General features: G+C 43.2%; 1 protein-coding gene across 4 annotated transcripts in view; it reads right to left on the bottom strand.

Moving 5' to 3' along the window:
* Positions 1 to 26,500, bottom strand: part of abca2 (ATP-binding cassette, sub-family A (ABC1), member 2) — a 548,786-nt gene that overhangs the window by 247,911 nt on the left and 274,375 nt on the right. For all 4 annotated transcript variants that reach the window (XM_072566424.1, XM_072566423.1, XM_072566425.1 and 1 more), the window contains exons 8-10: positions 21,696 to 21,914; positions 13,159 to 13,475; positions 8,650 to 8,809 (exon numbers count right to left, since the gene is read on the bottom strand). In XM_072566424.1, coding sequence (XP_072422525.1) covers positions 8,650 to 8,809; positions 13,159 to 13,475; positions 21,696 to 21,914 — 696 coding nt within the window. The remainder of the gene's footprint in view (positions 1 to 8,649; positions 8,810 to 13,158; positions 13,476 to 21,695; positions 21,915 to 26,500) is intronic.

Genomic DNA, 26,500 nt, shown 5'->3' with positions numbered 1-26,500 from the left:
TTCCCTCTGTTGGATGGTGAGGACCGCGTGGCCACTAACTCTGGATCAGAAGATCCTGGGTCAAATCCCACCTCCTCGGGAGATGTGTCATAACACAGCTGATGAAGGGCTTTTGCCTGAAACGTCGACTCTCCTGATCCTCAGATGATGCCTGACCTGTGGTGCTTTTCCAGCACCACACTCTCGACTCTGCGTCACAACACAGCCAAACAGATCGATTTTTTAAAAATTCAAATGATAACATAAAGGTTATACAAATCTGTGAAAAAACATGATTGCGTCACCTAGAATCAGATTAATGAACAGGCTGGCTTATTGATTCTAGTCTCTGACAATGTCCTATGCATAATTCTGGGCAAACTCAAACTATTTTAATAATTCTAGCATTCCTATATTAATACCTTCAGTAATACAGTAGTGCCTCGACTTACAAACTTAATCCGTTCCGGGACCCAGGTCGCGAACCGAAAAGTTCGCGAACTGAATCAATTTTTCCCATTGTTCGGATAGCATAAGAATGCTTGGACGTAGCAATGCACGCTGTTCACAGCGCACGTGCCAAAGGTGAACTGAATGAGATCACATGGGGCCAGAGAGCTTTTGCGTTCAACAAGTGCGTAGCAAAGCAGAACAGTGAAACCACATGGTCGCACACAGGCTCTTTGCGTTTGTACCTTGAATTTCGTACGTACATTGAAGCAAGATTTTACATACAATCCTGTTCGTAAACCGATTTGTTCGTGAACGGGGTTGTTCGTATGTCGAGGCGCTACTGTACATCATTGAGGAGTATGATGTGGGATGGCCTAAGGTCACTGATACGGAAAAATGGCACATTACTGGAAATCCTTTCACACACTTCTCTTCAACTTTGACAAAATGATGTGAAGGTGTGAAATTTCCAATGGGATTGATGTAGGCTACCGAATTTATTCGCTCCACCTTCCCCTCCGACCTATCACCTTTACCCCCACCTTCATCCACCTATCGCACACTCAGCTACCTTCCCCCCAGCCCCACCCATGTTCGATTTATCTCTCCACCCCGAGGCTCCTAGTCTCATTCCTGATGAAGGGCTTTTGCCTGAAACGCCGATTTTCCTGCTCCTCAGATGCTGGCTGACCTGTTGTGCTTTTTCAGCACCGCACTCTTGACTGTAGGCTACCGAATGCAAGAGAGACTACGTGGTCTCCAGCACCACATTGAGTACAAAGCAAGAACATGATTGAGGTATGGGCCACTGGACCCGAAATGTTACATCTTATTTCTCTCCACAAATGCTGCCAGATTTGTTGAGCTTTTCTGACAATTTCTGTTCTTGTTTCTGAATTCCAGCAACCACAGTCCTTTTGGTTGAGGAATTCTGTTCATGATTACTGCTTAGTGCTACAGTGGAAACACTTTGTAGGGATTTGTTCCCCCCAACCCCCCCCGCCAAGCCTTTTAGGAGTAAGTCCAGGAATGTTCTCTCAGTGAACCGATGTAATTTTTGAGATTGGAGCTGCAGTATGTCATTGTCTGGGTGGCTAATAGGGAAGGATGAAGACTGCCAGATGTTATAAATCAGAACGACAGGCAGTGAACAGCATAATTGGAGACAAGGCTTCAAAGAGCGAACACTGCAGCTTCCAGAAACACATTACATACTGTGCACCAACAGCCTAGTGAGCATAGTCTCTGTGTGCTCCTATGCATATGAGCAGACAGGACCACCTGAATCCATTGAAATGCCCTCATAATACAAAACACATTCCTCTGGAACAGGAGTTGCCAAATGAATCAAAGATGATGCAAAGCTGGTGTGTTTCAAATTCTACAAACTCTGCTCCTATTTTGAAAACTGCTGAAAGCTGTTTTGTGTAACTGGACAGCACAGTAATTCATATTGGACTTACTATTTCTTTTGTGTACACCTGGGCACAAATCTGCATTAAAACTATTCAGGCCTACAGGACCAGAGGTAACAGCATCTCTTCCCCCCCCCCTTTTCCAGAGTAATCATATGCCAGGGCCCTGTTCCTCTACACGCAGAGAGAGCGTGTCCGAGCACTGTGGCAACTTGAATAAAGTAACTGTTCTCTGGCAAATTCTTCCTGGCAATGCCTCAACCATTCAGAATTGACTTGTCAACTAATCAGCACTTGTTTCCAATGCAGTAAAAAGTTTTCCTTTCATTGAAATTTTGAGAAATATATTCACCCATGGGATATGGGTATTGCTGGCTGGGTCAGCATTTATTGCCTCTCAACTTAGAGTCATAGAGATGTACAGCACGGAAACAGACCCTTCGGTCCAACTCGTCCATGCCGACCAGATATCCCAACCTAATCTAGTCCCATTTTCCAGCACTTTGCCCATATCCCTCCAAACCCTTCCTATTCATATACCCATCCAGTTGCCTTTTAAATGTTCCAATTGTACCAGCCCCACCACTTCCTCTGGAGCTCATTCCACACACGTACCACCCTCTGTGTGAAAAGGTTGCCCCTGAGGTCTCTTTTATATCTTGCTCCTCTCACCATAAACCTGTGCCCTCTAATTCAGGACTCCCCCACCCAAGGGAAAAGACCTCTATTTATCCTATCAATGCCCCTCATAAATTTGTAAACCTCTATAAGGTCACCCCTCAGCCTCTGACACTCCAGGGAAAACAGCCCCAGCCTGTTCTGCCTCTCCCTATAGCTCAAACGCTCCAACCCTGGCAACATCCTTGAAAATCTTTTCTGAACCCTTTCAAGTTTCACAACATCCTTCCAATAAAAATGAGACCAAAATTGCATGTAATTTTCCAAAAGTGACCTAACCAATATCCTGTACAGCCACAACATGACCTCCCAACTCCTATACTCAATATTTGTATCTTTGGGATAGAAGAAAATATAATACTGCTACCTAGCTCAATGGCCTTGCATTAAGACACATTTTTAGCACAGAATAGAAAAAGTCATTGCGAAGCAGTTTGGATAGTGCACAATTTCCAATTAGAAGGCTCCGGATTCAAAAACCTCTCCAGAACTGGAGTACATTATCAAAACTGACACTTCAGTGTCTTGTGAAAGTCTTCAGTCCTTCACACAGAACAGTGAAACAATGCTGCTCCTGCCTGTTCAAACGAACATTGAAGACCATCATGGAGCTCCTTCTGTACAAACATTCCTGGGAATTTCAGAGACACAAGGTACAATAATAATGCAGCTGATTCTGTACAACCACAAGCAGTTGATGCCCTTGAGGTGGTGCTGGTGAGCTACCTTCTTGAATCGCCACAGTCCACCTGCTGTAGGTAGACGCATAACCCCATTAGGGAGGACGTTCACAGGTCTTGACTCTGCGACACAGAAGGAACAGCAATATATGTTGAAGTCAGGATGAGGAGTGGCTTGGTGCTATCCCCATGTCCTTTAAGATGCAAAGGGTCATGGGTTTGAAAGATGCTTTCTGAGGATATTTGGTGAATTTCTGCAGTGCATCTGTAGCTGGTACACACTATTGTTACTGAACATGAGCGGTAGAAGGACTGGATGCTTGTGGATGTGATGTTAGTCAAGTGGGCAGAAGTGAGGACTGCAGATGCTGGAAACCAGAGTTTAGATCAGAGTGGTGCTGGAAAAGCACAGCAGGTCAGGCAGCATCCGAGGAGCAGGAAAATCTATGTTTCGGGCAGAAATCCTTCATCAGGAATGAAGGCAAGTGGGCCGCTTTGATGTGGGCGATGGCTAGTTTCCTGAGTGTTGTTGGAGCTGCACCCATCCAGGCAAGTGGTGAGGATTCTATCATACTACTGACTTGTGCAGTATAGGTCATGGACACGTTTTGGTGAGACAGGAGGTGAGTTTCTTGCTGCTTCTAGCCTCTGACCTGATTGTGTAGTCACAATATTTATACAGTTAGTCCAGTTAATCTTCTGATCAATGGCAATCCTCAGGATGTTAATAGTAGGGGATTTCGTGATGGTTAATGCCATTGACTGTCAAAGGGTGATGCTTCAATTCTCTATCTTGTTGGAGTCAATCAGTACCTGGCACTTGTGTGGTACAAATGCTACTTGTCGCTTGTCAGGCCAAACCTGGATATTGTTCAGGTCTTGCTGTACTTGAACATAGACTCGTGAGTATCTCAAGAGTCATGAATGGTGCTGAACATTGTGCAATTATCAGCACCACTTCTGACCTTATGAAGGTGAAAGGCATCACTGATGAAGCAATTGAAGATGGCTGGGTGTAGGGCAATATCCTGAGGAAATCCCTGCAGAGATATCTGAATTCCAATAACCACAACCAGCTACCATAATGGCGCACATCAACTCCAACCTCCCTTGATCCACTACAATTCAGCTACCATTGCAACAGGGCCATGGCAGATGCTATCACCCTTGCCCTGTACTCATCTCTGGAACATCTGGATAACAAAGGCACTAGACTCCTATTTATTGACTTTAGCTCCACCTTCAACACTAATTCCAACTAAACTCATCTCCAAATTCTGAGACCTCAGACTCTGCTCTCCGCTCCGCAAAGGATCCTTAACTTGCTGACCCACAGACCGTAATCAGTAAGATAAGTGACAACAACTCCTCCACGATAATCCTCAACACATATGTCCCTGCTCCTCTACTCGCATTCTCTCACAATGAAGGCCAACATACCATTTGCCTTATTTAAAATAAGCATGCAGGCTGCCAATTACTGGTCACAAGGACCCAAGTCTGATCACACCTTCCCCTTTTCCTATTTATCACAATTCAGCTAATAATCTGCCTGCCTGTTTTTGCTACCAAAGTGGACATTTATCCACATTATACTTCATCTGCCACCAGAACTAGAGGGCATAAGTTTAGGGTGAGAGGGGAAAGATATGAAAGGGACCTAAGAGGTAACATTTTAAGCTGAGGGTGTTGCGCGTATGGAATGAACTGCCAGAGAAAGTGGAGGAGGCTGGTACACTCGCAACATTTAAAAGGCATCTGGATGCATACAGGAACGGAAGTGTTTAGAGGGATATGGGCCAAATGATGGCAAATGAGATTAGATTGGTTTACAATATCTGATCGACGTGGATGAGTTGGATCAATGGGTCTGTTTCTGTGCTGTACATCCTTATGACTCTACTCTCTTTCCTAAGGTAAGGGGGGTCCCCTGTTTCCTGATTTGAGATTTCCTTTATGATAGATGTGTTAATTATTTCATTAACAACTGAGGACAATTTCTGTTCAGGTGCAAGATTTAACTGAAAAAATGTAACAGAACAAAATTTACATGCTTTTGCCAAATTCAAGAAACATACTGAGCAGAACATTATTCAGTTATTAATATACTTCTGCTTCAGAACAATTTAGTACCCTTTCGATTGCTCTGAATTTATTCAGAAAACAGCTTTGTCACACAGAATGAGGGTCCAGGATGAACCTCCAATCGAATCTGGTAAATGGAATTTGTCAGGGCAATAAATAAAGGTACTGCAGGCTCAGTACTTCCTGGTTAGGAAGAACAATTGGCTAAAGTGCCCCATTCATGATCAGTGGATAACATGTGGACAAAACTGGACTTTACTGTGAAGAACCTTTCGGAACACAGCCTTCCCAAGCTCACTGTCAGGGTCAGGGTAAGGCACTGGAGTGCAATTGCTACATGGTGAGAATTTTTTTTTCAGAATATTAGATAAAAAAAACAAAGATCGACACTGAGGAAAAGATGTAGATTATTACATACAAACAGTGTCAGTCAGTTCTTTGATCACAGGCAGCTGTTGGATCATGGGACACATCGCATCCAGTCAGAGATGCTGGTCCCAGGCTGACACACGCACCGACACATGCACAAAGCGAGTGGCCATTTCCCCTTCTACTCTAACACTGACTGCAACCTTCTTCTGTGGGCTAACATTCAAGGATATGGGATTGAACGTTACCATCATGCAGGGTTTCTCCATTTTGTCAGCCTGGGTTGGATTTGAACAAAGATCTTACAAGTGAAATAATACTTTTGCTTTGCACTGCACAATCCATGCCTATTCAATTAAATAGTTTGCAAAGTCAAAAATTAAATCCATTTCAAGTGCTTCTTTATATAAAGTATAGGTTATTTTTGATAAAAGATTAATTTATGTTTTGCTTTCCATTTCTGAAATATAATGCAATACTTGTAAGGTAAAATTAATAGAAATAGTGAGTTTATTACTGTTCAATAATTACAAAATGAACAAAACAAGCAGTGGCCTATGTGATATCGATTTTCATTTTGTATGGCAATGGCCTACATAGCTCATTTTGCCTGCACCACATGTTCGACTCTCTACCTCTTAACCTTTTAGTCAATATCCCAGCTGTCACCATCTATGATTAGCATTTCATGCTCAGCAGCCTTTGTTTATTTATGGAGAATAATTTTCTGCCCAATTTAAATTATCTGCAGCTTAAAGCGACCTTCACATTAATTTTACCACTTTCTCCAGTTCCAGGCAAAGCATTGCTGCATCAAGGTGCCCCATTCGTAGGAAGAATCTGTTAAGCATTACAAGTTGCTTGCTACCTATCCCCAGTCTCCCTTCCTTCAGGAATAAAACAGAGTCAGGCACTAATTCCGAAGAACTGAGGTTACCGGACCTGAGACGTGGACTCTGATTTCTTTTCACAGATGCTGCCAGACCCGCTGAGCTTTTCCAGCAACCTCTGCTTTGGAATCAGACAACTGCCAGGTTCCTGGTTTAGTTTACAAATACAGTTGATTATTAACCAGTTGATTGTTAATACATGTTAACCAGGCCACCAGGGAGAAGGTCTTGGATTTGATTTAAAGCTTTACTGTCACATGTACTAAAGTACAGAATTACAGTGAAAAGTGTACTTTCTCTCTGCTTTTACTTGAAATAGTGCCATGTGATCTTTTAAATGCGTGTGAGATGGACTTGGATTTAACACTCCTTCCAAATTACTGCATCTCGGAGAGTGTGACCTGCAGTGCTAGGTTAGATTGCATCCTATCTCTGAAATCAGACATAAACAAATGTTAAGCTGAGTTCAATCTTCCAGCTCCATTCTAAAGCCACTGCCTTTTTGCGGGCTCCAATTACTTCTTAACTGCTTCTAGGATATTTGCCTCTAACACTGTACTTTCTGAGCGTTAGGACTATGAAAATGTCCAGGTCTGTTAACATTTCAGCACTGGATAGTTCACACACTCTCATTCTCCATTTTTCATTCCTCACTACAGGGCAGTACGGTGGCTCAGTGGTTAGCGCTGCTGCCTCAACGCCAGGAACCCGGGTTCAATTCCAGCCTCGGGCGACTGCCCTCGTGGAGTTTTCACATTTTCCTCGTGTCTGTGTGGGTTTCCTCCGGGTGCTCCGGTTTCCTCCCACAGTCCAGGGTGGATTAAGTGGATTGTCCATGGAAACGCAGGGATACAGGGATACAGGGATGGGATGGGCCAGGGTGGTATGCTCTTCGGAAGACTGGTTTGGACTAGATGGGTTGAATGGCCTGCTTCCATACTGTAGGGATTCTATAATTCTACAAAGCAGCATTCTGACCATTGCAACCATTATCACTGCAAAGTAGTGTCAGCAGCTGCAAGAAGTAATCCTCCAAACTCTACAGCTTTCACTTACCACGTGTCTGTATGTCTTTGGGATAGGCAGATGTACAGAGTGCTGAATGGCAGTGCTTAAATATCTAAATCACTGATGGCCTTCCCAATTATGTTCCACACATCTGCCATGAAATTGTTAACCAGTAGGTGACCTCGAAAAAGCAAACTGATACTACTTGCAGAATAGGTTTGAAAACTGCAGTTAAAAAGCTGCAGTTATCGTCAGTTCGCTTCAGGAGTAATGCTGAATCAGCGTCACACTTGGCTCTTCATGTGACTGAATCGGTCGATTCACAACCCTTGGAATCTTTAGGCAGCCTGACCCCTGGACAGGCATTGAGGTCCAGAGGGTGAGGTTTGCTTCCCCTTCTTTCCCCTCTGTCACCACTCGGCCTCATCATTAAGGAGTTTGTCCACAATGAGTGATGCAGCAAGACTGGATTTTGAATGATCACAGGGCCAAATTCAAAATATCATTCGCATTTTAAATCTGAGCAAAGCAGAAAGGTTGGAATTTTGCACATGCCATTCTCCATCTGGATTACTGCAATGTCTACAGCGTACGTCAATCTCAAAGCTTCATCATCAAAACAATCATGTGAAGAAATTACGTTGGTCAGGATGGTAGCAAGGTCATAAACCAGACTGAAGAACTCTGGCAGAATAACTGGAGGGGTGAACTAATTCTATGTGGTGAGCGTTACTAACTGGAATGCACTGCCTAAAAGGGATGGGAAAGCAGATTCAATAGAAAAGAAAATTAGAGAAATACTCGAGAGGTAAATCATCACACAGATTTGAGGGAAAAAGCATGTCTGTGGGACTAATTGAATGGCTCTTTCACAGAGCCATTGGATTGAATGGTTTCGTTCTCTGCTGACCAACTCTGTGGTGCTCCGAAACATAAATAATTGTGAACGGTGTTCCTAAGCAGAGTCCACGTTACACCCGAGTACACAGCCTTGAACAGTTCTTTCTGCCAAGTGAGAGAAGTTACAATAGGTGCAAGGTATGAGATTCCAGGCTTCCTTAACCTGGAGTTAATGCTTTGCTGATGTCTTACCTTTTCTATTACTTTGTCCACTTCTGTACCAACAGGTGAGTAAAGGATCTTGGGATTAGTGGTCATGAGGTGCACCAGTAAGCCAAGGTTACGTTGCTCCTTGCTGGTGAAGCCGAGAGAGCTCATGTTCCCCTGTTTCAAGGCCTCAGGTTCTATTGTTCTGAATAAGAGGAAACATAAATTAAATGATGTGAAGCTGCCATGAGAAGGAAGCAGCACAACAATAAACATTATTATTATTGCAATACCTACCCAGTCATTGGCTCTGGGAAAATTCTGACAAACTTCAGATTTGTCTTAAAGCCACCAACTAGAACAGAATGTGATTGTTTCTAACCAGGAGGCATTTGCTGATCATTGGAAAGAATCTCAGGACAGCTCTTACTTAAGAGAAAACAAACAGATGCAAACTCCAGCAAAAAGGTATCCTAAAGGGGATCACATTCCCAAGCCATCTATGTGTATTCACTGGCAATAAAAATTATATTTAGCATGCAGGGTGGAAAGCTATTTCACCGAGACTAGTCAATAGGCAATGTCTGATTATTCAGAGAAACACTTTGCTGTTGACAAACCCTTTCAATCTAGACTGACCTGTGAGAAAAGCTTTTAAAAATGAGAACACAAATGCCAATAATGGTCCATCAAGCAACAGCAGGTTGCACAGCTATCTGTTTATCCAAGGCAACATGACAGGGTGCAGCCAGGTCGGACCCATTAACCGAGCAAGACAGTGTGTTCAAGTGCTTTCTGTGATTGCACCTTTTCTTTTGCTGTCTCGCTTATTAAGCATTTCTCACCAAACTCTGTTTTGCAGTTTGCAATATGAAGCAAAGCCAAACCAAATCTATTCTCCCCTTGTCTCAGTCGTAGGAATGACTAAAGGAGGTAGGTGTGCGTAAAACATGAAGATGCATTCACAAGCAAAATGGAGTTCTATTATTACACTCTTGGACGGGGTTACCACGGAAGTAAACATTGGGGAGTTAGTGAGAGGGAAGGGTTCAAATCCCATGAAATGCGGGCTTTTTAAAGGAGCAGGTTATATCTCTTCAGATATCAACAGCAGACTTCAATTCATGGCAGGATGTAATTCCACAATTAATTTTAAGAAAGTAAAAACCATGAGAATTTCAATGGGCAGTAAAACATTAACAAAGGCACAAATAAATTTACAGTTTCAAGTTTCTTGACTTCAGTTGGTATGGTATTATCACTGAAGAATAAGCAGTTCCAGAGGAAGTCCCAGTGATTAACTGGCATGGATGTGACGTTTTAAAAATTCATTCATGGCATGTGGGCATCGCTGGCTGGACCCACATTTATTGCCCGTCCCTAGCTGCCCTGAGAAGGTGGTGGTGAGCTGCCTTCTTGAACAGCTGCAGCCTATGAGCTCTGAGTAGACCCATAAAGCCAGGAGGGAGGGAATTTTGACCCGGTGACACTGAAGGTACAGCGATACACTTCCAAGTAAGGATGGTGAGTGATTTGGAGGGGAACTTGCAGTTGGTGGGATTCCCATCTTTCTGCTGCTCTTGTCCTTCTAAATGGTAGTTATTGAGAGTTTGGAAGGTGCTGTCTAAAGAGTCTTGGTGAATTTCTGCAGTGCAGCTTGTAGATGGTACACATTGCTGCTACTGAGCATCAATGGTGTAGGGAGTGGGTATTCTGATGGAGGGCTTATGCCCAAAATGCTGATTCTCCTACTCCTTGGATGCTGCCTGACCTGCTGTGCTTTTCCAGCAACACACATTCAAATCTGATCTCCAGCATCTGCAGTCCTCCCTTTCTCTTTTTGTGAATGTCGTGCCAGTCAAGAGGACTTCTTGGTCCTGGATGGAATCAAGCTTCTTGAATGAACTGAAGTGAACATCTGCAATGCTTGGAATGTTAAAGGAGGCTGAGATGGATCACCTACTCGGCAGTTCTGGCTGAAGGCCAGTTGCAAACGCTTCTGCCTTATCTTTTGCACTGATGTGCCGGGCTCCCTGTTGTTGAGGATGAGGATATTTGTGGAGCCTCCTCCTCCTCCAGTGAATTATTTAATTGTCCACCACCACTCACGACTGAATGTGACAAGATTGTGGAGCTTACATCTGATCCATTTGTGGCGAAATCATTTAGCCCGGTATTGTAGCTTCACCAAGTTAGCACCTCATTTTTAGGAGCAGGGGAGGACTGCAGATGCTGGAGATCAGAGTCGAGAGTGTAGTGTTGGAAAAGCACAGCAGGTCAGGCAGCATCCGAGGAGCAGGAGAATTGATGTTTCGGGCATAAGCCCTTCATCAAGACAAAGTTAAATAACACACAACACCAGGTTACAGTCCAACAGGTGACTATATGCTGGGCCATGAAGTTATGGATTATGCTGGAGCACAATTCTGCTGCTGATGCCACCTGATGAAGAGACAGCGTTTTGAAAGTTAGTGCTTCCAAATAAACCTGTTGGACTATAAACTGATGTGAGATTTTTAACTTTGTCCACGCCAGTCCAACACTGGCACCTCTAAGTCATCAGGATACTCATGTTTAGATATGCCTGATGCTGCTCTTGACACGTCCTCCTTCACACTTCACTGAGTTGGGGCTGATCCCTTGGCTTGAATGAGGGATTTGCTGAGAAGCAGGAAAATCGATGTTTCGGGCAAAAGCCCTTCATCAGGGCATTCCTGATTCCTGATCCTCCTGCTCTTCGGATGCTGCCTGCCCTGCTGTGCTTTTTCAGCACTCTTGACTCTAATCTCCAGCATCTGCAGTCCTCACTTTCACCTGGGGGATATGCTGGGCCATGAGGTTACGGATTATGCTGGAGTACAGTTCTGCTGTTAATGGTCCACAATCCCTTATAGATGCTCAATGTTAACTGTTACATGTGTTTGAAATTAAAATTGTGGAGGTGCCAAATAACACAACGGAGGGCATCCTCAATGTGAAGATTATCACAAGATCAATGCAGTGTTCAATCATAACAATACTGTCAAGGACAGATGCGGTTATCACAAGTAGATTGGGAGGGAGGAGGTTAAGTCTGGTTTTCCCCTTTGTTGGTTCCCTCACCACCTGCCACTGACCTTCCCAGCACCTATGCCCTTTCGGGTTTGATTAGTTTGTTTAGTCGTGATAATGGAAACTGAAGTTCCAGATTACATTCGGAAACCTCGACAACTTCTGTTCAACATGAAGGAGCTGAAGTAGGGAGGGGGAGATGCTGGTAATGAGTAAGATAATGCTCTGCATGTGTCTAAACATTTGCAATCAGACTTCATGGATCCAGAGGCAATGCTGAGGAATCCCAGGGCAATTTCTTTCTGACTGTTTACCACAATTATGCATTTAAACCCCTATAGTAAAATGGCATTTTACACTAACCACAAGGTAACGTAGTGATGTGAAACACGGTCCTATGCTGGTCAGAGACAGCACCCTTTCCTGGGAGGTTCAGAAAGGGAAGATGGGTTGGGGTGCAGGATAGAACATAGAACATATAACAATATAGCGCAGTACAGGTCCTTTGGCCCTCGATGTTGCGCCGATCCAAGCCCACCTAACCTACACTAGCCCACTATCCTCCATATGCCTATCCAATGCCCGTTTAAATGCCCATAAAGAGGGAGAATCCACCACTGCTACTGGCAGGGCATTTCATGAACTCACGACTTGCTGAGTAAAGAATCTACCCCTAACATCTGTCCTATACCTACCACCCCTTAATTTAAAGCTATGCCCCCTCATAATAGCTGACTCCATACGTGGAAAAAGGCTCTCATGGTCAACCCTATCTAAACCCCTAATCATCTTGTAACTGGAAGGCTTTCCCAAGGGGAGGAGCATGGATGTGGCATGATTAACCCAAGCCCTAATAAACGGTCTAAGAATAACAATCATTTACAAGTGGGATTGAGTGTGTTTGTTTTTGATGCAATGCATTTGTGGTTCATTTGCTGGGGAGCTGGCAAGGATATTGTGTGTGCACTTCGGTAGAGGGGGAAAGTGAGCCCAAACTCATGGAGCAGCCCATTCTTCAGTGCTACTGTCAGAAAACAGGCTCCAGTCTCTACTGAAATATTCACCCCAAGGGAGCAAGTGAGTTAGTAGGGAAATGAAAATAAAAACTCAAACTTCTATCACCCCACAGCTGAAAACACACTTGTTTCTAATATTATGTGCTGATTATTTCTTAGAATAATCATTCTTTTACAAAGTATAATATTGAAAATAATAGATTTTAGCTAACGTCAGAAAACAGCACAAAGTGTCTTAAGCATAGTACTGAATGCATGAAAGGAAATGGGAATTTGCTTCAGGTCAATGCTGACGTGCAAGTTAATCAATAATGTCTCTGTTATGAGATGAATTGAAGCCAATTCAGTGATGATGACTTATGAGGAACAATGGGACATGTAATTTGGTCCACAAATGATTGATAAAATCAAAATTTGGCTGTGAAAGTCTTTCTGACATCCATGATTCCCCACGGAACTGCAGAACGTTATTAGCTTGTAATGGTACCTGTTATTCCCACACAGGATTGGCTGAAGGCCAGCCCAGAGCTGAACAAAAGCGGAAAACTGAGTGTGAGGATTCTCCTTCTTGGGCTCCTCGTCCTCTTCTGAGGTGGCATTGGTGGCTGTGAAATTGCTGTTCCAGCTGGTACTATTGGCAGCAGTGGGTGGGCTTTTGCCAGTGCAGGCCCCCTTTGGGAGCAGTCTGGCAAGTCCCGATAAGGCATCAACATCCTTTAAGATTTTTTCCACCTCGATGAGGTCTTCAAGTAAGGCCTGAAGGTGATGCTGAACGGCTGTGCTGTTCACCTCATTCAATTTGAGCTGCACACAGGAAAGAAAGGAACAGCAGAAGATTACAATCAGCACAGTGGTTACTCAATATGCACAAGACAACAGTCACAAGTTTACATGAAGGGTCAATGTGAATTGGTGTTTCAGGTTTGATATTTGAGGTTGAGGCATTTTAAAACAAACCAATGCCAGGTGCTTATTAAAATGCCACAAAGTAGGTTACTTCCTAGGGCTTGGCTGAATTATGAACTATTGTCTGTTGAACCAGGTACACTAGCAGAATGTACACCAACTGAAAGTAAAACCTGAACATCCTGCCATAGTTGTTTTCTACCAGATTACTCATGAATATTGAATTATATGAAAACTGTTGATTCCAATTATTCTAACATGTCCCCTTCAACAAGACAGATATTTTAATCAAAGGTTTGCATCTAAAATCAGACAAAGGTCAATATAAGCATGAGAAACATTAAATGGCTTCCAACTCTTATTTAATTCATTCTGGTGTTTAGGTGTTTACGATTTTTCTTCCTCACCTAATTCCGCATTCAAGGAGTTTTAGCTTCATAGTCGCACCTCATGTGGAGCCTGCTCACAGGCCAATCCACAACATTTACCAATAATACAAAGCTCAGGAAAATCAAAGTTGACCAGCAAAGATGTGCTGTCATGGTGGGGAGTTTGTGGGGACAATGAGGGCTAAAATACAAACTGTTAACACTGCACTTTGCCCATCATTCCTAAAGCCATGGTGTCAAGTGGGTGGGTTGGAGTATTCTATGGTTACCTGCATGAACTCCTCAACAAGATAAAACTGGAAAGTAGTTATGAAGAGTCCTGATCGCAAGGCCAACATTTAAGTGATAATCACAGGCAACACATTGTACATTATGAGTAAATCTAAGGGCTGCTGACATCTATAATGTGCAGACAAAGGGATAACTGGGATAAGTTACAAGCATGTGGTGTGGTAGTAGTGTCCCCATCTCGGAGCCAGGAGGTCCGGGTTCATGGCCCGTCTGCTCCAGAGGTGTGCAATACAGTCCCTGAAAAGGCTGATTAAAAATATCTATAAAGTGTGTTTGTATTCTAATAGACGCAACACCAACTTCACTTGTCAGACACACTGAAACAAAATAACTGAGAGCCCAAAGACTCAGAGCACGTAGCCCCTTGACATGATGGCTTTATTTACATGTCACCTTATTCCCTTTCGTGCCATGAAATGGCCCAGAAAATATGACTGTGACTTGCAAATTCTGATGTGAGTTTCATTTTTTTAAATTGTGGAATATGGGTCATTTATTGCTTATCCTTAACTGTTCTTGCGGTCTTGGTGCTGTGCTGCCTTCTTGAACCGCTGCAGTCCATATAGTGTAGGCATATCCCCAATGTTATAGAGTCATAGAGATATGCAGCATGGAAACAGACCCTTTGGTCTAACCTGTCCATGCCAACCAGATATCCCAAACCAATCTAGTCCCACCTGCCAGCACCCAGCCCATATCCCTCCAAACCCTTCCTATTCATACACCCATCCAAATGCCTTTTAAATGTTGCAATTGTACCAGCCTCCACCACTTCCTCTGGCAGCTCATTCCATACACGTACCACCCTCTGTGTGAAAATGTTGCCCTGTAGGTCTCTTTCATATATTTCCCCTCTCACCCTAAACCTCTCTATGCCCTCTAGTTCTGGACTCCCCCACCCCAGGGAAAAGACTTTGCCTATTTACCTATCCATGCCCCTCATAATTTTATAAACCTCTATAAGGTCACCCCTCAGCCTCCGACGCTCCAGGGAAAACAGCCCCAGCCTATTCAGTCTCTCCCTATTGCTCAAATCCTCCACCCCTGGCAACATCCTTTCAAGTTTCACAACATCTTTCCAATAGTAAGGAAACCAGAATTGCACGCAAAATTCCAACAGTGGCCTAACTAATGTCCTGTACAGCCACAACATGACCTCCCAACTCCTGCACTCAATACTCTGACCAATAAAGGAAAGCATACCAAACACCTTCGTCACTATCCTATCTACCCGCGACTCCACTTTCAACGAGTTATGAACCTGCACCCCAAGATCTCTTTGTTCAGCAACACTCCCTAGGACCTTACCATTAAGTATATAAGTCCTGTTAAGATTTGCTTTCCCAAAATGCAGCACCTTGCATTTATCTGAATTAAACTCCATCTGACACTTCTCAGCCCATTGGCCCATCTGGTCAAGACCCAGTTGTAATCTGAGGTAACCCTCTTCATTGTCCACTACACCTCCAATTTTGGTGTCATCTGCAAACTTACTAACTGTACCTCTTATGCTCGCATCCAAATCATTTATGTAAGTGACAAAAAAGTAGAGGACCCAGCACCGATCCTTGTGGCACTCCACTGGTCACAGGCCTCCAGTCTGAAAAACAACCCTCCACCACCACCCTCTGTCTTTTACCTTTGAGCCAGTTCTGTATCCAAATGGCTAGTTCACCCTGTATTCCACGAGATCTAACCTTACTCACCAGTCTCCCATGGGAACCTTGTCGAACGCCTTACTGAAGTCCACATAGATCACATCTACTGCTCTGCCCTCATCAATCCTCTTTGTTACTTCTTCAAAAAACTCAATCAAGTTTGTGAGACATGATTTCCCATGCACAAAGCCATGTTGACTATCCCTAATCAGTTTTGATCGCCTTTCCAAATACCTGTACATCCTGTCCCTCAGGATTCCCTCCAACAACTTGCCCACCACCAACGTCAGGCTCACTGTACTATAGTTCCCTGGTTTGTCCTTACCACCCTTCTTAAACAGTGGCATCACGTTAGCCAACCTCCAGTCTTCCGGCACCTCACCTGTGACTATCGATGATACAAATATCTCAGCAAGAGGCTCAGCAATCACTTCTCGAGCTTCTCACAGAGTTCTCGGGTGCACTTGATCAGGTCCTGGGAATTTATCCACCTTTAACCGTTTCAAGAACATCCAGCACTTCCTCCTCTGTAATCTGGACATTTTGCAAGATGTCACCATCTATTTCCCTACAGTCTATATCTTCCATATCCTTTCCCACAGTAAATACTGATGCAAAATATTCATTTGGTATCTCCCCAATTTCCTGTGGCTCCACACAAAGGGCGCCTTGCTAATCTTTGAGGGGCCCTATTCTCTCCCTAGTTACCCTTTTGTCCTTAACGTATTTGTAAAAATTCTTTGGATTCTCCTTAATTCTAGCTGCCAAAGCTATCTCATGTCCCCTTTTCGCCCTCCTGATTCCCCTCTTAAGGATACTCTTATATTCTTTATACTCTTCTAAGGGTTCACTCGATCTATCCTGTCTATACCTGACATATGCTTCCTCCTTTTTCTTAACCAAACCCTCAATTTCTTTAGTCATCCGGCATTCCCTATACCTACCAGCCTTTCCTTTCACCCTAACAGGAATATACTTTCTCTGGATTCTTGTTATCTCATTTCTGAAGGGTTCCCATTTTCCAGCCGTCCCTTTATCTGCAAACATCTGCCCCCAATCAGCTTTTGAAAGTTCTTACGTAATACTGTCAAAATTGACCTTTCTCCAATTTAGAACTTCAACTTTTAGATCTGGTCTATCATTTTCCATCATTATTTTAAATCTAATTGAATTATGGTCGCTGGCCCCAAAGTGCTCCCCCACTGACTCCTCAGTTACCTGCCCTTGTTAAAGACAGTTTCAGAGCATTGATCTAGCAACAGAAAAAGATTGCCTTTGATGTCATGGGCAGACACTCTCACTGCATCTCTTGGGTAAAACTCTAATGCCCACGTTTAGACCAATGTGTAGTTTACAACCATATATCATAAAGAGCAATGATAGTTATTGGATTTGATTCAGCCCCAGAAAGTCTGAACAGACTGTAATACAAACCAATCTTTTTCAGTACTGGACCCGTCCTTACAACAATTCAAGGGAGCATCTGTATTCTGACTGTTAATAGACAGCAGTCCAAAACCAACTTCCAATTTGTTTCCCCCATTGTAAGAAAAAAACAGTAGAAGGTTATAAGTCAGGGGCAGGGTATAGAGATGATTCACTGGAAAGTTAATCCAGTTTTCAAGTTCAGTTGAGAACAAACACTCCAAATCCACTCTAATGATTTATGACATTCTCCAAATCCCTCAAGACGTCATTGTAACTGCTCCCATGTACAGGATATGGCACATGTTTTTTTCACCAGGCAATACAGCATCAACACAAGAATGTCCCGAAAAGCAATGGTGAGACAAGATTTCTGCAAGGGAAGTCCCACATAGCAAGTTCTTGGTGGTAACTTAATTTTCAATTAGGTAAAAACAGTAGAACATAATGCGCAATTTCAGGGTTGAAGTCTTCAGCAAATCAAGGTATGTCTCTACTTCCAGTTGGCTTTAATGTGAGATGGTTTCATCACAAGGGAGTGTATTTGACATATGAGAATATCCCAGAAGAGATAAAACAGCAAAACTGGTAAATGGCATATAGTGGTCTGACTCAAAATGGAACTGCAGTATGACAAGTATATTACGGCCATATATTACTGGCTTTTTACTTTCTGGGATGCTTCTTTCCTCAGCGTATTGTAATATTTCCAAGGTTTTACAATATGCTTATGTCTTAATGAGTCTATTTAGTTTGCCATAAAATGTAATAATGGAAAGGAACACACAACTTACCACTGGTTCAACCTTTGTGACCTTGTGTGACCAAAGGGATTAAGGGCCCAGGGTAACTTGTGGAAATTCGTGCCTCAGGTTTAACAATGGAAAGCACAGGATAAAGTTATGGCTTTGCCATGGTTAGACGGACAGCCTTTTGGACAGCCCAGTTAAGACCCTAATCACAAAGGGAGAGAGGGATGGACAAAGGGAAAAAAAACATATTCCCTATTAGCAGTGAAGCAGAGCGTCGGCGAGAGTTTATTCCCGGGTGAAGGTGATGGAACCTGTGGACATTTGAAGCCACTGGAAGACATACCCTGACAAGGCCAAGAGAAGGAAACAAAACAGTGGGCCTTTACCACTGGGTGTTGCTCTAAGGAAATTTTCAGAAAACTGGAAATAAATTTGGATGCTATGGCTCACTGAAATCAGAGAGGTGACTTTGTTGGCAGCTAGGAGTAACTTTGAATTTACTCCTTTAAAAATATAATTCTACAAAGAGTGCAATGTAGTTGGCGATCAGCAATATTAAGACATTAAAATAGGTTATGTCTTTTTTCATTTTGATTATTAGTTGCCTACAAAATAATGTAATTAGTCATGTTGATTTCAGTTCTTGTTTTGCGGATAAAAATATTAAAACTTTGGGCAATTCTTTTAGATTTGTCACCAGGAATTCAAACCTTTCAAAACTTATCAGTTTGTAAGAGAATCATAACAGTATCTTTTCAAAAGGTTGCATTAGGTCCGAACAGAATGAGCTAACACAAGTGGTTTAATTGACTTTAATGCTATCCTTATTTCCACTGCATAAGTGATTATTATGAAGAGCTTTATTAGAATGGTCCCAGGGATGTGAGATTACAGTTACCTGGACAAACTGAAGTGATTAAATGTATTAATTAAAGTTAAGTATATACAGTTGGCAGGAGGACTCATTGTATAATTACTTAAGCACATAAAGAGACACTTAGGAACACAAGTCATAGAGTCAAAGAGATGTACAGCATGGAAACAGACCCTTCGGTCCAACCAGCCCATGCTGACCAGATATCCCAAACCAATCTAGTCCCACCTGCCAGCACCCAGCCCATATCCCTCCAAACCCTTCCTATTCAGATACCCATCCAAATGCCTCTTAAATGTGGAAATTAAACCAGCCTCCACCACTTCCTCTGGCAGCTCATTCCATACACGTACCACACTCTGCGTCAAAAAGTTGCCCCTTCGGTCTCTTTTATACCTTCCCCCTCTCACCCTAAACCTATGCCCTCTTGTTCTGGACTCCCCTACCCCAGGGAAAAGACTTTGTCTATTTATCCTATCCATGCCCCTCATAATTTTGTAAACCTCTATAAGGTCACCCCTCAGCCTCTGACACTCCAGGGAAAACAGCCCCAGCCTGTTCAGCCTCTCCCTGTAGCTCAGATCTTCCAACCCTGGCAACATTCTTGTAAATCTTTTCTGAACCCTTTCAAGTTTCACAACATCTTTCCGATAGGAAGGAGACCAGAATTGCCCGCAATATTCCAACAGTGACCTAACCAATGTCCTGTACAGCCACAACATGTCCTCCCAACTCCTGTACTCAATACTCTGACCAATAAAGGAAAGCATACCAAACGCTGCCTTCACTACCCTATCTACCTGCGACTCTACTTTCAAGGAGCTATGAACCTGCACTCCAAGGCCTCTTTGTTCAGCAACACTCCCTAGGATATTACCATTAAGTGTATAAGTCCTGCTAGGATTTGCTTTCCCAAAATGCAGCACCTCGCATTTATCTGAATTAAACTCCATCTGACACTTCTCAGCCCATTGGCCCATCTGGTCCAGATCCTGTTGCAATCTGAGGTAACCCTCTTAGCTGCCCGTTACACCTCCAATTTTGGTGTCATCTGCAAACTTACTAACTGTACCTCTTATGCTCACATCCAAATCATTTATGTAAATGACAAAAAGTAGAGGACCCAGCACCGATCCTTGTGGCACTCCACTGGTCACAGGCCTCCAGTCTGAAAAACAACCCTCCACCACCACCCTCTGTCTTCTACCTTTGAGCCAGTTCTGTATCCAAATGGCTAGTTCTCTCTGTATTCCATGAGATCTAACATTGTTAATCAGTCTCCCATGGGGAACCTTGTCGAATGCTTTACTGAAGTCCACATAGATCACATCTACTGCTCTACCCTCATCAATCCTCTCTGTTACTTCTTCAAAAAACTCAATCAAGTTTATGAGACATGATTTCCCATGCACAAAGCCATGTTGACTATCCTTAATCAGTCCTTGCCTTTCCAAATAAATGTACATCCTGTCCCTCAGGATTCCCTCCAACAACTTGCCCACCACTGAGGTCAGGCTCACTGGTCTATAGTTCACTGGCTTGTCTTTACCGCACTTCTTAAACAGTGGCACCACGTTTGCCAACCTCCAGTCTTCCGGCACCTCCCCTGTGACTATCAATGATACAAATATCTCAGCAAGAGGCCCAGCAATCACTTCTCTAGCTTCTCACAGAGTTCTCGGGTACACCTGATCAGGTCCTGGGGATTTATCCGCCTTTACCCATTTCAAGACATCCAGCACTTCCTCCTCTGTAATATGGACATTTTGCAAAACGTCACCATCTATTTCCCTACAGTCTATATCTTCCATATCTTTTTCCACAGTAAATACTAAATGAATATTTTGCATCAGTACCTCCCCCATTTTCTGCAGCTCCACACAAAGGCTGCCTTGCTGATCTTTGAGGGGCCCTATTATTTCTCTAATTACCCTTTTGTCCTTAATGTATTTGTAAAACCTCTTTGGATTCTCCTTAATTCTATTTGCCAAAGCTATCTCATGTCCCCTTTTTCCCTCTTAAGTATACTCCTACTTTCTTTATACTCTTCTAAAAATTCACTTGGTCTATCCTGTCTATACCTGACATATGCTTCCTTCTTTTTCTTAACCAAACCCTCAATTTCTTTCGGCATCCAGCATTCCCTATACCTACCAGCCTTCCCTTTCACCCTGACAGGAATATACTTTCTCTGGATTCTTGTACCTTATTTCTGAGTAGTGGTGGGATGTAGAGTTAGGAACTATTTATAGAGTCAAAGAGATGTACAGCATGGAAACAGACTCTTCGGTCCAACCAGTCCATGCTGACCAGATATCCCAACCCAATCTAGTCCTATTTGCCAGCACCTGGCCCATATCCCTCCAAACCCTTCCTATTCATATACCCATCCAAATGCCTCTTAAATGCTGCAATTGTACCAGCCTCCACCATATCCTCTGGCAGCTCATTCCATACATGTACCACCTTCTGCTTGAAAAAGTTGCCCCTGGAGGTCTCTTTTATATCTTTCCCCTCTCACCCTAAACCTATGCCCTCTAATTTAGATACTGCACAAAGAAAGACTCTTGTTAAGATGAGAACAACTAACATGGGAAAAGTTAAGGCAGGAGTGAGGACACCCAGATTGCCTACAGTGAGAAACGACAGGCCATTGAACAAGAAGGAAGATTCAAAGTGAAAGAGTCAAAGCTTTTGTTCTCTGAAAATAAGATCTAAATTTGACTCACTTTGTCCACGATTTTCTGGACGTCCACTTGGCTTTGAAGTTTATTGGCCAGTTCTTGGAAATGCTCCTTGCGCAGTTTGGCGGTGGTGTTGCACACAGCTGCCCGGTAACTGCTCAGCCGAACCTTCTGAGAGGCAGGAATCGCGAGGATCTTCTGCAGATCTTCCTGTTCATCGTTACAAGTCAGGTACTCCAATACCTTGGGGGCGAACAATATATTCTAGAAATCAGAATCAAAATTTTCATCAGGTGTGGAAGAGAAAGTCAGAAATAATACGCCATCTTACTGCAGAAACAGAGCACAAAGCCAGGCCACAATACATCTGACTTATCAACTGGGGGAGACTCTAGAAAATACACCTTCCCGTTAAGTTAGTGGGAATCTAGATGAATGAATGAAAGTAATGTTTTCTCATTACATGATCTTTGACCTTGAAGATGAGCAAAGTGTTCATTTCTCAACTTAGAGGAAGGGCCAGTGGATGCTACAGTGGATGTTTTTGCCTTATGGTCCCTGTTCCACTCAGTGTTAGAGAGGGTCATTCTTGTAGTTCCTCAGGCAAAACACCAAGGTGGTCACCACAGTATGGTGCAGCATGGCGGCTCAGTTGTTAACACTGCAGCGTCACAGCACCAGGGACCCGGGTTCAATTCCAGCCTCGGGCGATTGTCTGTATGGAGCTTGCACATTCTCCCTGTGTTTGGGTGAGTTTCCTCAGGGTGCTCCAGTTTCCTCCCACAATCCAAAGATGTGCACGTTAGGTGGATTGGCCAGGCTAAATTGCCCGTAATGTTAGGTGCATTAGTCAGGGGAAATGTAGAGAAATAAGAATGGGTCAGGGTGGGTTACTCCTTGGAGGGTCAGTGTGGACTTGCTGGGTTGAAGGGCCTGTTTCCACACTGTAGGGATTCTAACTTCTAAGTATGTGGGATTTAAAGCTACATGCTAACAGCTGGGACAGTTTCATGGGGATGTCAAGACACTCAGAATGAAGGGCGCTTGTACTGCAATGGTAATGCCCTTACCTCTGAGCCTAGAGACACTCTGAAAGCTAGTGCTTCCAAATAAACCTGTTGGACTATAACCTGGTGTTGCATGATTTTTTAAACTTAGTCCACCCTAGTCCAACACCAGCACCTCCATATCATTGCTTATACTGTTCAACTTTGCAGTCTGACACCTTCATTAGCTCCTTATATATAACTTTAAAGCATTTGTTTTTGTGGCTCTAGGTAGTTTATGAACAAATTACAATAATGACTTCCATTTCACAGAATCCCTACAGTGTGGAAGCAGGCCATTTGGCCCACTTTGTCTATATTGACTGCCCAAAGAGCATCCCACTCCCTTACCCAATCCCTGTAACCTTGCAGTTGCAGTGGTTAATCCACCTAGCCTGCACATCCCTGGACGCTATGGACAATTTAGCATGGCCAATCCAACTAAACTGCACATCGTTGGACTGTGGGAGGAAACTAGAGCACCCAGAGGAAAAGTTGCAGACTCCACACTGACAGTCGCCCACGGCTGGAACCGAACCTGGACCCTAGTGCTGTGAGGCAGCAGTGCTAACCACTGAGCCAATGTGCTGCCCTTCAACAAGGACGCTCTCAGATAAAATCTGGCATCAAGCCGCATAAAGAAAGATGAGGTAAAGTGACTAGAAGTGGTCAGAAGGTTTCGCTTTTAAGGAACTCTTTGTGTATGGAGGTGGGGGGGGGGGGGGGGGGGGGGGTTGCGAAAAGGGAGAGCTTGTGTAGCTAGTTGTAGACAGAATGTCAACTTTAGCTGTCAATGGTGGAGTCAGTGATGAAAATGAGAGATGAAGCAAGAGCCCATCATTAGAGAAGTGTGGGATCTCAGGGAGTTTGTAGGTCGGCCAGAGGTTATTAAGATAAAGAAGGGTGAAGTCATTAGAGGGATTGAAAACCAGGATGAGAATTTTAAATTGCTCATGTTGTCAGTCTGTGAAGTAATGTAGGTCATTGAGCACAGAGCTGATTGGGAAATGCAAAAGAACCCTTTCCAGCTGAAGAAGGTCCTCAGCAAGTAATCTCATAGGTGATAAGGTCTGCATTTGTATGAATACTAATACATTGCCTCATCAATATCTGCAGAAAACTCTTCACCTTGGTGTTCTTACGAAATTGAAAATGTAAATTTGAAACCTGACAAAAATATCTTGAAATGAAGTGTACGGATCTGAATATTATCTGAAATTTTAACCCCCTCCCCCGCGGGAATGATGCCACTGGAAGTGCAACCAAAAAATGCTCTCTCTCTCAAACTGGAGACCAAGTTCCTGCTGAAACATTATGCCTGCCATTATAATGTTTTATCCGTGCAACACGTCCAATGGCATCAGTCTCACCTGGGGTGTTGGGAGGGTTAAAACGTCAAATATTATTCACATCTGTATGCTTCATTTCAAACTATTTTTGCCAGGTTTTGTGTTTACATTTTCAAATTATAAAACAAAACTTTCCAGTTTGAATTGTTAAAGATAGATGGCTGGTAGACATATTCTTAAAACTGTGCGCCAGATCCATTGACCCAAACAACACTGCAACACCCATTCATCCCATCATAACCACGCTGACTCTTTGAAAGATCTATCCAAGTTGCTCCAAATCTCTGCTCTTTCCCCCTTTAGCCCTACAAATGTCTCCTTTCTTAAGTATACAGAGGAACCTCGATTATCTGACATTCAGTTAATCAAATTTGAGATTATCTAAACAAGATCACAAAGTCCTGATGCTTGGCTGACTATGTTATCTGGCATTCAACTAACTGAACAAAAATATTCCACGTCCATATCGTTCAGATAATCGAGGTTCCTCTGTATATCCATTTCCCTTCTGAAGATTCCTGTTCATTCTGTATTTTAATCAGGCAGGGTTTTCAGCTCATAACTCGTCAGGTACAGGCTCAAGCCACACTTCAGCGATATAAGCGCACAATCAAGGCTGCCATTCCAGTGCAATACCGAGGGTGTGCTACACTGTCAACAGTGCGAATGAGACATTAAACTTCTTGGGAATATTAATTCATGCACAACAAAGACTGCAGGGGATTGCTGGCTGAGAGTGTGCATGGATACGGATGGATGTTAGTGTAATCCAAAGCAACCACAGCTGCAGCAAATATCAGCAGATCAAGGAGCTTCAGATCAAAGTCACTGATAACTGAAGACCGTGCGACAGACACTTTGGTGCATCATGGACTGGGGACAAGTTAGCTGCATGTGCTGTGCAAGGAGGCAGTCGCACATTATGGATAAGTTCATCTGATTTGGTCCTGTGTCATGGACAGTGAGGTGTAACTGCACTGAGGCAGATAGAGGACTAAGGGGTGGAAGTGGAGGAGCCTTTGCTGGCGACCAACAGGTTTGAGGATACTGCAGTTTGCATAAATGACTACAGAGATGCAAAGTGACCAGGAAAACCGACCGTTTTAAGTTATAATAAAATTTGGCCATTTTAGTGGCAAGTTAGGAGTTTAATTAGTGGTGGGGGCGAGTTAGGAGTTTAATTAATTAAAATGAGCCATGAGCAGATCAGCATGGATACATGTGTTTAAAGAGATAAACAAACAATTGGATTTGCAACTTGCCGTAGGAGAAATATATTTCACTTCACAGGATCTGCGCAGCAGGACTGGAAATGGAGGAGCAATACCATTCTTCATCTGAGCTGTGCCGGGATGTGTCTCCTGGTGAATCATGTAACTTTGGGGAGGCAATGGCCTGGTGGTATTATTGCTGGTGTTGTTAATATAGATACCCGGGTCGGGAACCCGAGTTTGAATCCTACCATGGCAGATGGTGGAACTAAGAGTCTAATGATGACCATTGTGATAGTCAGGAAAAACCCAGCTGGTTCACTAATGTCCTTTAGGGAAGGAACCTGCCATCCTTACCTGGTCTGACCTATACGTGACACCAAACCCACAGCAATTTGGCTAATTCTTAACTGCCCTCTGGGAAATTAAGGATGGGCAATAAATGCTGTCACAGTCAGCAATGCCCTCATTCTGTGAATGAAATAAGGATAAAAAATAGAAGGAGCTTTAAACTAAATAGTGAGGTAAAGAGATCATCTGGGGGGAGATATGATAAATCAAAGGGAAATTAAAGGATAATGCAGCAGGGTAGCAATTTGACCAGAGCGTGGCAGAAAAGGACAGAGAATATAAAACCAAAATGTATACAGCATTCATAACAAAATGGATCAATCCTTAGCACAGACAGAAATAAAAATGCTAAATTCTTCACTACAAAGTCATGGTTGCAAAGTAACCAAGGCCAGGATTGGAATATTAAAGGATATTTGATGTTTTGAAAATACAGGAGGCTAGGAAAGGCTGGCGAGTTGGCTCTGTCAATAAACAAAGTAACTAGTACAGCGGAGAGTGTTATAGACCAGACCAGACCCTTCAAAAGATATTAAGATGATAGTCTAGACCCTAGTATTCTCTTATTTTAAAAGGTAACTATAAGGTGCTGCATTAGAGATCCAATTCAATTGGACAAACTACTAGATTTGAAGCAAAACACACTTTATTCATACACTCTATTTAAAATACAACAAAAGAAAGAATAAAAGAAAAGAATCCGCTTAGCTGCAACCCAAAAGGAAAACTTAACAGCATAACAGATTAAGTAGCTGCGAAACAGTGACTGTTCCATAAAGACCCTTGGTAAAAGGCAAATTCAGAAAACACATCGTCTCCAATGCAACTCCAGCAGCAGGGAAGAAAACCGCCAGCTTTTAGCTATAATTGAGACAGGAGAGTGGAGCAGGGAG

Source organism: Chiloscyllium punctatum, chromosome 49 (assembly GCF_047496795.1).
Source record: "Chiloscyllium punctatum isolate Juve2018m chromosome 49, sChiPun1.3, whole genome shotgun sequence".
Taxonomy (NCBI): domain Eukaryota; kingdom Metazoa; phylum Chordata; class Chondrichthyes; order Orectolobiformes; family Hemiscylliidae; genus Chiloscyllium; species Chiloscyllium punctatum.
This window is presented reverse-complemented; position numbering and strand designations above follow the sequence as displayed.